The following is a 16747-nucleotide window of genomic DNA, read 5'->3' as shown; positions in this document are numbered from 1 at the left end:
ACAGCCACCCACCTGGGGACAGATCAAGAAGCTGTCACAGATGGTGGAAGAAAACCTGAGGAAAGCGGGACAACCAGTCACAATAAGTAATTTAATGGGTAGCTATAATAGTGGTGATCGCCATTGCTGTGAGTATTCCTTCAACAAGGGCAGACACAGAGAACAATTATACTTATTGGGCATATTTATCAATCTTGGCTGGCAATAATGCCTGGATGTAATCACTCTATGACACAGTTACACATGCTTTCTGATCTCAGTATTTACCATAATAAATCTGCTCTTATAATTGAGGCATACTGCCCTCAAAAACCTGTTTGTAAACAAAATTAAACCTGGCCAGAAAAAATGAACGTACTTGTTTAGGAAGATTGCACTGCAAAACAGGCAGAGGTGCTGTGCAGTGATTCCTATGGAATCATTATTGATTGGTCCCCTAAGGGGATGTTTAGCTTGAATTGCACCTCTCAGTCTGCATGCCATGGCCACACTATGTTCAGATGGTCTGAACAAAACGGTCAGATGGTAGAAATGATAAGAAGTATGGCAAAAGTTCATATTATCTGGAACCATGGCAGTATAGTGGCACCTCAACCTCAAATGATAAGGTTCGTTGTAGGAGCTAAACATAAGGATTTGTGGAAACTATTAATAGCTCTTAATAAGATCAAAATTTGGGAACAAATATTTAAAGCATCCTGGGCACACCTGACCTTAATGCCAGGAACTGGAGTGCTTAAAGGAGCTGCAGATAGATTAGCAGCTAGTAACCCATTAAAATGGATAAAAACGCTTGGAAGCTTTGTGATTTCAATGACGATTGTGCTTTTAATCTGTTGTCTTTGTATAGTCTGCAAATGTGGAACTTGACTCCTGCGAGAAGTAGCTCACCGTGACAAAGCTGCCTTTGCTTTGATCGATTTGCAAATAAAAGGGGGACATGTTGGGAACAGGCCCCCCAAAATCTGGCCATAAACTGGCTCCAAAACTGGCCATAAACAAAATCTCTGCAGCACTGTGACATGTTCATCATGGCCATGATGCCCACACTGGAAGGTTGTGGGTTTACCAGAATGAGGGCAAGGAACACCTGGCCCGCCCAGGGTGGAAAACCACTTAAAGGCGTTCTTAAACTACGAACAATAGCATGAGCGATCTGTGCCTTAAGGACATGCTCCTGCTGCAGATAACTAGCCCAACCCATCCCTTTATTTTGGCCCATACCTTCGTTTCCCATAAGGGATACTTTTAGTTAATCTATAGAAACAATGCTAATGACTGGCTTGTTGTTAATAAATACATGGGTAAATCTCTGTTCAAGGCTCTCAGCTCTGAAGGCTGTGAGACCCCTGATTTCCCACTTCACACCTCTATATTTCTGTGTGTGTGCGTCTTCAATTTCTCTAGCGCCACTGGGTTAGGGTCTCCCTGACCAAGCTGGTCTCGGCAGAGAAAGGCAAGCCAGGAGAACATATGGGAGAACAGAGGTCCAGGAAAATCACATTTAGATAAGGAGACATCAGAAGACAAGTGATTAGTTTCAGGATTATGGAGGTGACCCACTCTCATATTGAAATGTCAAGATTGTTTTTAACTTTTACTACTAAAAATCAAAATGTCTTTACCTGATACAGTTACCACAAGCTCCCTTGGCAAACCAAATATCCGGTTATCTGTGTCAAAGACTATCACCACAGAACTAGCTGCATCATGATGCACAAAGACCTAGAAGGGGAAAGTATAAGAATCATGACAAGTTCTGCTTAAGGTGTACTGTATCCCTGCTATATTATTAGGGCCCATATAGCAAACTAAGGAGATGATGCCTTGCCATCTAAAGTATACAAAATGCTAGAAAATTTTCCCTTTTGGTGGCAAGGGGTACAAGGATAACAAGATATCGTAATCAAGAGGCAGTCACACTTTTATTTCTTTATTCCCTTCAAGATTTCTAACTAGAGTTTCAAAATAAAACAGAAGTATTACTAAGAATAAAAATTTACATGATGCTACTCAATTTGAGTTTCTTACCTGTGAATGTTGTTGCTGGTACCCATCAGCGATGGCATTGATGTTGTGGACACCTGGCGCTAAGAGTACATGGAAATAACCTCCCTCTTTTGTGTGTACCTTTATTCCTTCATTAAGTACAATGACTGCTTTAGAGATTGGCTTTCCAGTCTTATCTTTAACAAATCCATGAACTCCCTTGTGAACCTGAAAAAATGTTTAAACTATAAATTTATGTTGTCATAATGCCAGACATTGTAGAGGCACTAGCTTGAGGCATGACCAAAACCAACCAACCGAACAAACAAAACAAAAACCACACACAAACAAGTGTCAAACTCCGTATGGCCTGCTTCTTCTCTTCCCCCCCACTCCCCCCCCCACTGACTCTAACCTTGTTTGCCATTCATTCAATGTTCAGGGTCACAGAGCTGGACATAAAAGAGAACTCTGATACTGTCACAGCCTGAAGCATTAGAACCCAACCTTCTAATGCCTTGAGTGATGTCCTTCCCACTATGGTATACTACTCCAGTAACTCTGTGATATTCAAATTAAAGAACTTGCAGCATCTTGCAAGGTCAAGTTACCTAAATTATAGCAGATTCCAGAGATGTGAATGAATGGCATCTATTTAGGAAACATAAAATAACCAAAACTCTTCTATATAAATTTAAAATAAATAATATACATTTTTGGTAAAAGACAATGTTTCGATAAAGGTTTTCACTGAACACATTCCTGGGAGTTTGCCTCTAGTTAAAAGGAAAAGACTCACCTCCACTAACATACTAAGAAGAGATCTCTTATTGTCTGCCCACAAGGAAGGGAGCTGTGCAGCACTAGGAAAGTAACAGCAGCTTGTGTATACTGTGATTTCCGGACAATGGCCATAGGTGACGCTATAATCCTAAAATATAAAGTTCAAAATCAAATGTGGGAAAATTAGTAAGTAAAAGAAAGAATGAGGCATTGTAATACAACAAATGGAGTAAATGAAAAGAAAATGTAGCTGATGTAAACAAAGAAGCTGTAAAGCATTTTATGACAAGTATAAATAAACCTCTCTGTATTATAATCAGTCACAAACTCTATGAGAGCCCTTGAGGACAGGGGCTATGTCGAATTCACTTTCCTATCTTCAGTGCTTCCCACTGTGCCTGGTAGTGCCAGTTAGATGGGGTTTATTCGGGTTTGCTGAAGAAATGAATCAATAAGTTCATGCAGAAGAGGGTCAGCTTCCCTTAAAACCCAGAAACGTCACAGTTGTTCTTGAAGCTCTGGAGATAATAATCATTAGCCCTCTGATACCCTCAACCTGGACCCCTGCTGGTAACAATACCCACTCCCTGCAATATAGCATTTATCAAATTATCTTAACTGATTAGAGATTAGTTTTCCCATAGCATAGCTCAGATCATGTCAATATTGTTATCCCTGCTCAAAACCTGTGCAGACAGGTTCAAAAACCCAACTTACCACCTTTTCCCAAAATATCTTCTTTTTCCTAACTCAGTTAATGATATTAACTCATTTTCTCACATAGCCATGAAACGTCTTGTCTTTGACTTCTCTATCTCACTATCATCCATAATTTGCTGAATCTTGTCAATTCTACCTCTCTAGAACCTCTAAAATGTCATCCTCTGACTCTACTCTCCTTGCCACTAGCATAACCTAGGCCCTCATTACTTTTTGTCTGGACAATTCCAAACCAGTCTCCCTGTACCAGTGTCTCTTCCTCCAAACTATCTTAACTGATTATTTAGAGATTAGTTTTCCCATAGCATAGCTCAGATCATGTCAATATTGTTATCCCTGCTCAAAACCTCATAGTTTCCCATTCTTATTAAAACAAAGCATTCAAAGCAACCAGTACTCTTTCCATTCTTAACCTTTTGCGGCTCTGCATTACACTCCATACTCTAACTAAATTGGACTGCCGCTATGTACTGCTTCCTCTTTCTGGAATGTTCTGCTTCACAATCTCTGCAGCCCAAATGCCATCTCCTCTACAGAGAAAAAGGCTGTATCTCTGACTACATATAATTTTTTGTGTCTTTAATTTCTCATGGCCTGTTGAGAGCTACTCTCTTCTACATCAAATCAATTAATTATGTAACACAGTTAATTCGTACAATAGGCCAGGCAATATATTTTATCACTAATATGGCAAAGTGCCTCCCAGTAGTAAGTTCTTAGTAAATAAAGGACAGAAGACAGGCAGAAATGGGAATGAAGTCAATTTTCTGGTTGCACATGTGAATAAAATGATCAGCCACCCACCCATCTGCTAACAACTCCTGCCTAATTTGAAGTGGATAGACAGTGAATTAAAATGCTGTCAGAAATTAAAGAAGACCTAAATAAATGGATGGGAGGACAATATTGTAGAGATGTCAATACTACACAAAGTGATCTATGGTTTCAACACAACCTCTAACAAAATTCCAACATCCCTTTTCTCAGAAAAAGAAAAGCCAACGCTCAAATTCAAATGGAATGACAAGGGGCCCTGAATAGCCAAAACAATCTTTAAGAACAATAAAGTTGAAGGACTCACACGTTCCAATTTTACAATTTACCACAACAAACCTACATTAATCAAAACAGTGATACTGGCATAAAGGCAAACACATAGACCAATGGAATAGAATTGAGAGTACAGAAATAAACCCACACATCTATGGTAAACTCATTTTTGACAAGGGTACCAAAACCATTCAGTGGGGAAAAAATAGTCTTTCAACAAATAGTGCTGAGACAACTGAATTTCTACATACAAACAAACGAAGCTGAACTCCTACTTCATGCCATAAAAAATAAATTGCATCAATGACCAAAATACGACAGCTTGAGCCATAATTTTTTTTTTTTTTTTGAGACAGGATCTCACTCTGTTGCCCAGACTGGAGTGCAGTGGCGAGATCTCGGCTTATCGCAATCTCTCCCTCCCAAGCCATTCTCCTGCCGCAGCCTCCCGAGTAGCTGGGATTACAGGTGCGCGGCACTACAGCCCGGCTAATGTTTGTATTTTTAGTATATGGGGTTTCACCATGTTGGCCAGGCTGGTCTTGAACTCCTGACATCAAATGATCCACCCACCTTGGCCTCCCAAAGTGCTCGGATTACAGGCCTGAGCCACCGTGCCCAGTCCATAAAACTCTTCAAAGAAAACGCAAGCATAGGTGGCATGGAGTGGGGCGGTGGTGGGGAGGGGCATGCACCCTGCCCCCCAACTCATCCCACATCTGCCCTCCAAAAAACAGAAAAAAGAAAAGAAAACATGGGGGGGGCGGGGAATCTTCATGACCTTGGATTTAGCAACAGATCCTTAGATAGGATAACAATTGCAAAAGCAACAACAAAAACAGATACATTGGATTTCATCACAATTAAAAACTCTTGTGTATCAAAGGACATAATCAAGAAATTTAAAAGGTAACCTACAGAATAGGAGAAAATACTTGCAAATCATGTATCTGATAAGAATTTCATATCTAGAATACATAGCATCCAGAATGGTTTTTGTTTGTTTATTTGTTTTTCTTGAGATGGAGTTTCGTGCTTGTTGCCCAGGCTGGAGTGCAATGGTATGATCTTGGCTCACTGAAACCTCCACCTCCCTAGTTCAAGAGATTCTCCTGCCTCAGCCTCCCAAGTAGCTGGGATTACAGGTGCCTGCCCCCACGCCCAGCGAATTTTTTTGTATTTTTAGTAGAGACGGGTTTTACCATGTTGGCCAGGCTGGTCTCGAACTCCTGACCTCAGGTGATCCTCCTGCCTCAGCCTCCCAAAGTTCTGGGATTATAGACGTGAGCCACCACCACGTTCAGCCTTTTATATTAACATATAAAGAACTCCAGCCTAGGCAACAAAAGGAGACCCTGTCTCTACAAAGAATTTAAAATAATTGGTCCAGCATGGTGGTGCATGCGGGTGGTGGTGGCTACTCCCAGAGGCTGAGGTGGGGGGATCACTTAGGCCTGGGAGGTTGAGGCTGCAATAAGCTGCGAAGGAGTCATAGCCACTGCACTCCAGCCTGAGCAACAAAGTGAGACTCTGTTAAAACAAACAAACAAACAAACAAACAAAACAACAACGAAAATAAGTGTTAGTAAGGAGAGGATATGGGAAAAATTGGAACCCTCAAACAATGCTGGTAAGGAATGTAAAATGGTGCAGCTGCTGTGGAAAACAGTTTGGTGGTTCCTCAAAAGGTGAAACATAGAATTACAACATAACCAGGTAATTCCACTCCTAGGTATCTACCCCAAAGAAGTGACAGATACTTGTAATACCAAGGCTCAAGGCAGCATGGGGTTCAAACAGATACCTGCAATACCAATGTTCATGGCAACATCATTCGCAATAGCCAAAAAGCAGAAATCCAAGTGCCCATCAATACATGAATTAACAAACAAAATGTGGTATAAACATAAATGGAATATTATTCAGCCATAAAAAGGAATGAAGTAATGATACATGCTCTAAAATGGATGAATCCTAAAAACATTTTGCTAAGTGAAAGGGTAAATATTGTATGATTCTACTTACATGAAATATATAGAATAGGCAAATAGAAAGTAGACAGGGGTTCCAGGAGTCGTGGGAGAGGGGAATAGGGAGTTACTGCTTAGTGGATACAGAGTTTCTGTCTGGGGCAAATGAAGTTTTGGAAATAGATATGGTTTTGGGGGCACAACATTTAATTAATGTCACTGAACTGTACAATTAAAAATGGTTAAAATGGCCAAAAAAAGTACTCTCGGGTTAATTTAAGGGCTAAACATGTCAAGAAAGCCATGAGCCAGATGCCATTCATTTTACAATACCAGAAAAGTCACCTATTCTTGCACTCAATGGCCGATATTCATAAACTCCACTTTTTTTTTTTTTTTTTGAGATGGAGTCTCACTCTGTTGCCCAGGCTGGAGTGCAGTAGCACGATCTCGACTAGACTCACTGCAACCTCCGCCTCCCAGGTTCAAGTGATTCTCCTGACTCAGCCTCCCAAGTAGCTGGGATTATAGGCATCTGCCACCACACCCAGCTAATTTTTATATTTTTAGTAGAAACGGGGTTTCGCATGTTGGCCAGGCTGGTCTCGAACTCCCAATCTCAGATAATCCACCTGCCTTGGCCTCCCAAAGCACTGGGATTACACGTACGACATCGTGCCTGGCCATAACTCCATTCTAACCATGTTCTAGAAAGCATACCTTCATGCTGCCCAGGTGACTATGCCATTCTGCTCCACGCATTACTCCTCCTGGAATATTCTCATCTATAAAAGCATTGAGAAATGTGGAATCAAGCAGACCTTAAGGTGAAACTCCTTTCCCCACAAAAGCAACAATAACAGCAATAACAAAAGGTATGGAAAACACTTACCTGATTTATTCGGGCAACTGGGCTGACCCATGTGCATGGATGGATGATTATTTGCATAAAGAGATGCCAGATGCTTCAGAGTCTCTTTATTTTCCACTGTAGAAAGAAAAAATTAGAAGTCGGTGGAGAAATCCAATGATTTTTTCCCCAAGTTAACTTTCATGTATACAAGTCATCTTTTTCTCCTAATAAATTTTGCACTCTGCTTAAGTATACTGTTACTATAAATAACCCTGAAAGGTTTTATTTGCCTAAGATAATCACACGAAGAAGACCAACATCCTCCTTACATTAAAAGGTTCTAATGGTGAGTTTTCATAACAGACTATTACACTAAACTACAAACTTGTTTTGATATGTCTTACTGCATTTTGGGACAACTGTAACCTAATAACAATATTCTTTGTTATTAGGATGCACTGAAAACCACCCAAACTATCTCCATATACTGCAACCCCACAGAGACTAAACCATCAACTGTTTAACTCACCATAAGATGCAACCACTTAGTCAAAGTTTAAAACAGGAGAGGACAAATCTGTACTGTTAGTGTTTGGTTACATAGGAGTTTCATGAGGCACAGAGAATGTAAAGTGTCATACTCACTTTTACATTCTCAGTATTTACAGACATAATAATTTTTCAGTAAATGGTTGTGGACTAAAGGGAACATATGGAACAAGATAGCTAGACTCAATAAAGCTGGGCTTCCATTAGATCTGAGCTCTCTTCTCCAAGTAACTGAACTGCTGATATATGTACAGTCTTCTTTGGTTGGTAATTTGCTCACAGAGTGTGCTCAAATGCTCACTATTTATAAAAATGTGGAAGGGACATTACTTAATTGGGATTTGCTACCTAAGCTTAAATAGTATATATATGAAATGACATTCTACATACCTGTCTGTACTGGCTTGTCATAAGGATATGTGACCAGCACGGAACCACCATCTAAGGCAACAGAAAGACTAAAGTCCTGTTTTTGAATCAAATTTTCAATGATGGCTTTAGTCTCAGGTTGGGAGGCATTATCTAAAAAAGAGAAAAGTCAAATATAAAATATCAAATTTTAAATCTTCGTATGAGTATCTAAGGAAATACTCTCTACTTGAATACAATCAAAATGCTAACTTAAAAATTTGCAGATAAATATTTTATTTCTCCATAAGCTACTATCTCAAGCAAGAAAGATACATTACAGAAGGTAGGTTAGTATGAGTTCTATTATGTACTTCAGGATATGTATATACTAATGACTCTAAGCAAGTTAAAGAAAAATCTTATTTAAAAAAACAAAAAGAATACGCATATCCTGCTTTACAAAATAATTTAGGGAATATATAAATAACCTATCTGATATGGTTTGGCTGTACCCCCACCCAAATCTCAACTTGAATTGCATCTCCCAGAATTCCCATGTGCTGTGGGAGGCACCCAGTGAGAGGTGACTGAATCATGGGGGCGGGTCTTTCCCATGCTATTCTTGTGATAGTGAATAAGTCTCACAAGATCTGATGGGTTTATCGGGGGTTTCCACTTTCACTTCCTTCTCATTCTCTCTTGCCACTGCCATGTAAGAAGTGCCTTTCATCCTCCGCTATGATTGTGAAACCTCCCCAGCCATGTGGGACTGTAAGTCCAATTAAATCTCCTTTTCTTCCCAGTCTCAAGTATGTCTTTATTAGCAGCGTGAAAACAGATTAATACAGTAAATTGGTACCAATAGAGTCAGGTGTTGCTGAAAATATATCCAAAAATGTGGAAGCAACTTTGGAGCTGGGTAACAGGCAGAGGTTGGAACAGTTTGTAGGGCTCCGAAGAAGACAGGGAAACGTGGGAAAGTGTAGAACTTCCTAGAGACTTGTTGAATGGCTTTGACAAAAGTGCTGATAGTGATATGACCAATAAGGTCCAGACTGAAGTGGTCTCAGATGGAGATAATGAACTTGTTGGGAACTGGAGCAAAGGTGATTCTTGTTATGTTTTAGCAAAGAGACTGGCAGCATTTTGCCCCTCATTTAGCAAAGAGACCCCAGAGATTTTTGGAACTTTGAACCTGAGAGAGACTACTTAGGGTATCTGGTGGAAGAAATTTCTAAGCAGCAAAGCATTCAAGAGGTGACATGGGTGCTGTTAAAGGCATTCAGTTTCATAAGGGAAACAAAGCATAAAAGTTTGGAAAATTTGCAGCCTGACTATGCAGAAAAGAAAAACCCATTTTCTGGGGAGAAATTCAACCCAGCTGCAGAAATTTGCATAAGTAGCAAGGAGCCTAATGTTAATGCCCAAGACCATGGGGAACATATCTCCAGGCCATGTCAGAGACCTTCCCGGCAGCCCCTTCCATCAAAGGCCTGGAGGCCCAGGAGGAAAAAGTGGTTTTGTGGGCCAGGCTCAGGGTCCCTGTGCTGGGGGCAGTCTAGGGACTTGGTGCCCTGCCTCCTAGTTGCTCCAGCTGTGACTAAATGGGGCCAAGGTACAGCTCAGGCTGCTGCTTCAGTGGATGGAAGCCCCAAGACCTGGCAGCTTCCATGTGGTGTTGAGCCTGCAGGTGCAAAAAAGCCAAGAATTTATGTTTGGGAACCTCCACCTAGATTTCAAGAGATGTATGGAAAAGCTTGGATGTCCAGGCAAAAGTTTGCCGCAGGGGCAGGCCCTTCATGGAGAACCTCTGCTAGGGCAGTGGAGAAGGGAAATGTGGGATCAGAGTCCCCACACAGAGTCCCTACTGAGGTACCACCTAATGGAGCTGTGAGAAGAAGGCCACTGTTCTCCAGACCCCAGAATGGTAGATCCACCGACAGCTTGCACTATGCCCCTGGAAAAGCCACTGACACTCAATGCCAGTTGGTGAAAGCAGCTGGGAGAGAGACTGTACCCTGTAAAGCCACAGGGGTAGAGCTGCCCAAGACCATGGGAACCTACTTCCTGCATCAGCATGACCTAGATGCAAAACATGGAGTCAAAGGAGAAAATTTTTGAACTTTTTTTTTTTTTTTTTTTTGAGACGGAGTCTCACGCTGTTGCCCAGGCTGGAGTGCAGTGGCGCGATCTCGGCTCACTGCAAGCTCCGCCTCCCGGGTTCCCGCCATTCTCCTGCCTCAGCCTCCTGAGTAGCTGGGACTACAGGCGCCCGCCACCGCGCCCGGCTAATTTTTTGTATTTTTAGTAGAGACGGGGTTTCACTGTGGTCTCGATCTCCTGACCTTGTGATCCGCCCGCCTCGGCCTCCCAAAGTGCTGGGATTACAGGCTTGAGCCACTGCGCCCGGCCCAAATTTTTGAACTTTTAAGATTTGACTGCCCTGCTTGATTTTGAACTCGTATGGGGCCTGTAGCCCCTCCGTTTTGGCCAATTTCTCCCATTTGGAATGGCTGTATTTACCCAATGCCTGTACCCCTATTTTATCTAGGAAGTAACTAACTTGCTTTTGATTTTACAGGCTCATAAGCAGAAGGGACTTGTCTCAGATGAGATATTGGACTGTGGACTTTTGAGTTAATGCTGAAATAAGACTTCGGTGGACTGTTGGGAAAGCATGATTGGTTTTGAAATGTGAGGACATGAGATGTGGGAGGGACCAGTGGCAGAATGATATGGTTTGGCTGTGTCCCCATCCAAATCTCAACTTGAATTTTATTTCCCAGAACTCCCACTTGTTGTGGGAGGGACTCAGTGGGAGGTAACTGAATCATGGGGGTGGGTCTCTCCTGTATTATTCTCGTGATGGTGAATAAGTCTTACGAGATCTGATGGGTTTATCAGATCTGCTTTTGCTTCCTTCTCATACTCTCTTGCTGCCACCATGTAAGAAGTGCCTTTCATCCTCCGCCATGATTGTGAAACCTCCCCAGCCATGTAGAGCTGTAAGTCAAATTAAAAATCCTTTTCTTCCCAGTCTTGGGTATGCCTTTATCAGCAGTGTGAAAATGGACTAATATGATATCTTTGGAAGAAAATTAGTTTCAGAAAGCTGGCTGTTCTCTGCAGCACTGTTTACAAAAGCAAAAAAGCAAGTGGCCAGAAATAAAGTAAATATCTATCGGTAGAAAATGGTTGAATAAATTAGAGTACTGTCATAGATTAATGGCATACTAGATGCCATTAAAAAAGAATGTTGAGTCTGGCACAGTGGCTAATGCCTGTAATCCCAACACTTTGGGAGGCTGAGCCAGGCAGATCACCCGAGGTCAGGAGTTCAAGACCAGCCTGACCAACATGATAAAACCTCGTCTCTACTAAAAATACAAAAATTGGCCAGGCATGGTGGCAGGTGCCTATAATCCCAGCTATTCAGGAGGCTGAGACAGGAAAATTGCTTAACCTGAGAGGCAGAGGTGAGCCAAGATCAAACCATCACACTCCAGCCTGAGCAACAGAGTGAGACTCTGTCTCAAAAAAAAAAAAAGAAGAATGTTAGAGATCTGTAAGTACTGAAATTGAAAGATGTCAATGATACACATTTAATGAAAAAGGTTATAGAATAATGTATACAGTTGGTGATCCCATTTAAGTAAATAAGAAACAGGGCTCTTCAAATCAATATACACATATATGTGTGTCATGTGTGTATACACACACATAGGAGGGGAGAGAGAATACACATCTCTACACAACTAGTGAAGAAACATCCCGATATAATGGATTGAATTTATATGAAAAATTTTAATTATTTTTGCAAATAATAATGGAGAAAAATTCAAAAAGTTTTCCGGATGTCTGTATTCATTTATACCTCATATTCATAAACCAGACAAGAAAGTACTTCATTACTCACTGACAAAATAGGATCAACCAATCTTCCAGCAAAAAGAAATTATCTCCTAAGTATTTTAATGACCTAAAAATTAGCCTTACTTGTGAAGTCTGTATCCAAATCTTTGCCACGAGCATTCGTTTGTCCTATTTTTGAAGTACAGTCTTTCTCTTGAGCTCTCTCTCGCCCATCTGGATTTAGAGAAGGGACAATCACAATCCTAGTCCTGTCAACCAACTAAAGCAGAAACAGAAATTAATGAGTTACTAGCTGTGTGTAGAATCAATGGGTACCCTCTCATGCCTCAAATGGAAAGTCTGTTGTTTATTCTACACACAGTTAACGTAAAAGGCAGAACTAAAATGAACGAAAAAATAAAAAATAAAATTTCCTTTTGCTTCAAATATATTAAAAATAAGCAAAAAACTACTGTACAGCTAATGTTCCCAGAGACCTCCCAGTGACTTAGAACAGGGGTCAGGAACCACTAACTGCCGGCCAAATTCAGTTGGTGCCTGCTATTGTATATAAAGTTTTACTGACACATAACCATGACTATTCATTTACATATGACTGCTTTTGTGCTCTAATGGCAGAGTTGAGTGAGTTCACAACACAGAGCACCTGTCCCACAAAGGAAGATAACAATTTTTGGTCGGTCTGATTTAAATGCATGTCACCTAATTACACAGGTCACTTCCGATCCTAATCATGACATCAATTCTTTCCAAATTTGTTTTGGGGAGGCAGAACTGCACTGGGCTTTGGAGTAGACATACTTGGGTTTAAATTCTAGTTTTACCAGTTTCTAGCTGCGGGACTGCCTCAGTTTCTACATTTATAAAATGGAGATAATCATTATCACATGGTTGAGGATATAATGATCTATATAATATACATGGTATATTACCTGGCACATAATATGTATTCAATAAATATCAGTTCTTTTTCCCTTTCCTAAGTCCACTATGGACAGTGCCAATTAGTGAGTGTTTTAGAAGGATGCACTCTTTTCTTCCCTTCTCTAAGGCAACCTACAACTAGGATGCTTAATCATACATGCCCAAGCCTGTGGGTCAAAGTTGTTTTGTTTGTTTTCGAGATTTCGGCCTGTTACCCAGGCTGGAATACAGTGGTGCAATCACAGATCACTGCAGTCTTGACCTACGAGGCTCAAGTGATCCTCCCACTTTAGCCTCCCAAGTAGCTAGTATTACAGGTGTGCACCTCAATGCCCAGCTAATTTTTAAAATGTTTGTAGAGACAGGGTATCACTCTGTTGCTCAGGCTGGTCTCAACCGTCTGGCATCAAGTGGTCCTCTTCTCTTTAGCCCCCTGAAGTGTTGTGATTACAGGCATGAGTCATCACACCCTGGTCAAAGTTCTTTTTTGTAATCACAGATGGCTCAAGTAGATAATACCATATTGCTTTTTCTAAAATCTCTTAGCAGCCAAGATGTCCAATAATTTTTTATGTATTACATGAAAAGGAAAACTATATTGAAAAACTAGACTTTCACTAGATTTTTCTTTTTTTTTTTTTTTTTTGAGACGGAGTCTCGCTCTGTCACCCAGGCTGGAGTGCAGTGGCCGGATCTCAGCTCACTGCAAGCTCTGCCTCCCGGGTTCACGCCATTCTCCTGCCTCAGCCTCCCGAGCAGCTGGGACTACAGGCGCCCACCACCTCGCCCGGCTAGTTTTTTTGTATTTTTTTAGTAGAGACGGGGTTTCACCGGGTTAGCCAGAATGGTCTCGATCTCCTGACCTCGTGACCTGCCCGTCTCAGCCTCCCAAAGTGCTGGGATTACAGGCTTGAGCCACCGCGCCCGGCCTAGATTTTTCAATATAGTATCCTAGTTATAAGTAATTCAGAATGGAAGTTCCTCAAGTTAGAATGTAAAAAACTGGCCAGGCTCCACGGCTCACGCCTGTAATCCCAGCACTTTGGGAGGCCAAGGCAGGATTACCTGAGGTCACGAGTTTGAGACCAGCGTGGCCAACATGGCAAAACACTGTCTCTACTAAAAATATAAAAAAAATCTGTAGTCCCAGCTACTCAGGAAGTTGAAGTGGGATAACTGCTTGAACCCAGGAGGCGGAGGTTGCAGTGAGCCAAGATCTACCATTGCACTCAAGCCTGGGTGATAGAGCAGGACTCCGTCTCAAAAAAAAAAAAAAAAAAAGTAAACAACTATGAACAAAGACTGGAAGGGTAGTGTGGCTATTAAATGACGGAGTAGGAAATTGAATGTAAATTTTTAGTATTCTTTCCTGTATGCCTCTCAAGACATACAAGGAAATATAATAGAAAGGCACTATTAACAAAGGGTATATACTACAAAGATGGTTCATTTTTAAAGAGTAAAGTTCATAATGTACTATAAGTGACTGTAAAATCTAGCAAGAAATTAAAAATTTTAAAAATGCTGCCCTGATATTAATGTTCAGCTTTTTCCTTTTAAAGCATGTCAACCCCAGCTATTCTCTTACTTGGGTAACAGCTGGGTTCTTTTTGTAGTTCAGGCAGAGAAATTCTGCCAGAGCCAAAAGCAGTTCAGTTCCAACTGGCGCATTTCCATGGATACCAGCAACAAAACGAATCTTTGGTTCTTCAGGCTCAGATACATTGGGCTTATTGGAGATTTCAAGGGACCAAATGTGACGGTATTCAGCGCTCTGTCCCAAACTTTCAAAAACCAGAAACAAAAATATCAGCAAGTAATCAAGCACTATGTTAACGTTGACTTATGGACTTTAAAAATAGAAATGAAAATAAAACACAAAAAGTTTTAAAAAGTCTTTAAAGAGTGAATCACTGTATCAGAAAACCTTAAGAAAATTAGTTTTCCTTGACCAAAGAACATCAAATAGATGATATTATCAGGTTTACGAAAGATTATGATTTAGTCTACCATCCTTCCAAATTCAGTCATTCTCATACAATCATCACAATATTTGCCCTATCTTCTTTAATCTATACTACTATTTAGTTAATATATATCTTTTGTTCTAACTCACAAATTAAATTTTTATTACAGAAATATTTATGTATGAATGCAGCTAACCTCCCTTATTTATTTATTTATATTATTATTATCATTATTATTATTATTATATTTTTAAGAGACAGGGTCTTACTATGTCACCCAAGCTGGAATGCAATGGCTTGATCATAGCTCATTGCAGCCTCAAATTCCAGGGCTTGAGTGATCCTCTGGCCTCAGTCCCCTAAGGGAGTAGTACTACAGGTTTGTGCCACCATGCCTGGATAATTTCTTTAAAAAATGTTGTAGAGACAGGGACTTGCTATATTGCTGAGGCTGGTTTCAAGTGCTTCTGGCCTCAAGTGATTCTCCCACCTCAGTCTCCCAAAGTCCCGGGATTACAGCATAAGCCACCACCCTGGCCCTCCCTTTTTAAATCTAAATTAATATTTGTAAATAAGTCATGTTACATTTTACTATAAATGCAACACCAGTTTCACAGTAAAAATAATTTGTGAGTGGGGAAAAAAATAACAATTCAATGAAAATTAAACAATGGTCAAATACTCTGCTTACCCAAGAGCTTTGAGCTTAAGGTCTGCTTTCTTTAGCATAAAGGGAGATTTACAAGAATTGGATAGAAAAAATATAATCATATTAAATTCAGAAAAATTAACAGAAACCCGATTGCTTCCTCATGATGCTATTCAATGGTACTTAGTGCCTGTTGGTGTACCACCTAAAACTCTCTTGTGCCCCACCACTGGCATGTGTGGCATATTTTGAGAAAATATTTAACTAAAAAGTGTGTCTTGAATCAGGAGGTTAAAAAAATTAAATCAACTAAGTAAACAGACAGCAAAATAATGTCCAATTTTTGTTTGTTTTAGAGACAGGATCTTACTGTCACCTAGGCTGGAGTGCAGTGGTATGATCATAGTTCAGTGTAAATTGGAGCTCCTGGCCTCAAGCGATCCTCCCACTTGGACCTCCCAAAGTGCTGGGATTACAAGTGTGAGCCACTGTGCCCAGCCTGGTTTTATTTTAAAATTAAAAAAATATGAACCCCATGGTACTAAGATTGTATGATATTAAACCTGAAATAGCCAGAAATATTCAAGAATCAGTTAAGGAAGAAAAGTAATTGGTATTGCCAAAGAAACTAACACTCTGCATCTATGAACATTATAAATCAGAATTTGAGGAACTAAGTTTTCTAATGAAATTAAAAGGACCAATGAAAAAAGACAAAGTAAAAAGGTAAAAGGCTAAATAATGTTCACGAGGTTTGCAGCAGAGAACTATAAGCTCAAGGAAAAATGTAAAGACCTTACCTACAACAGGCAACCATAGGAATGGACAAATCATAGAAATAATTTTGGAGTAACTGTAACAAAATCTAAAATGAAGCAGTGCAAGTGAGGCAAGCAACCACCAGAAAGTGAAGGTAAAGGCTATCTCAGCTATCAGTTTTCCATCAGCCAGGACTACATATTCTCCCTGGGATCCACAATCACATAAGTCCCTAAGACTTCAAGTAAGAGACTGTGAATAAAGACTAGAATTAGGATAGCAACTAAGCTTCATTTTCTAATTTAAAAAA

General features: G+C 40.4%; 1 protein-coding gene across 1 annotated transcript in view; it reads right to left on the bottom strand.

Annotated features, from left to right (window-relative positions):
• CPD (carboxypeptidase D) overlaps window positions 1–16747 on the bottom strand; it is a 97375-nt gene that overhangs the window by 8894 nt on the left and 71734 nt on the right. Inside the window, exons 13-20 of the mRNA XM_005583339.4 lie at window positions 14651–14846; window positions 12262–12397; window positions 8305–8436; window positions 7405–7500; window positions 7233–7297; window positions 2789–2920; window positions 2032–2217; window positions 1626–1725 (exon numbers count right to left, since the gene is read on the bottom strand). Of these exons, the coding sequence (XP_005583396.2) occupies window positions 1626–1725; window positions 2032–2217; window positions 2789–2920; window positions 7233–7297; window positions 7405–7500; window positions 8305–8436; window positions 12262–12397; window positions 14651–14846 (1043 nt within the window). The remainder of the gene's footprint in view (window positions 1–1625; window positions 1726–2031; window positions 2218–2788; window positions 2921–7232; window positions 7298–7404; window positions 7501–8304; window positions 8437–12261; window positions 12398–14650; window positions 14847–16747) is intronic.

This window comes from Macaca fascicularis, chromosome 16, assembly GCF_037993035.2.
Source record: "Macaca fascicularis isolate 582-1 chromosome 16, T2T-MFA8v1.1".
NCBI classification, from domain to species: domain Eukaryota; kingdom Metazoa; phylum Chordata; class Mammalia; order Primates; family Cercopithecidae; genus Macaca; species Macaca fascicularis.
Note: the sequence above shows the minus strand (reverse complement) of the source record. Positions and strands in the feature narration are given on the sequence as shown.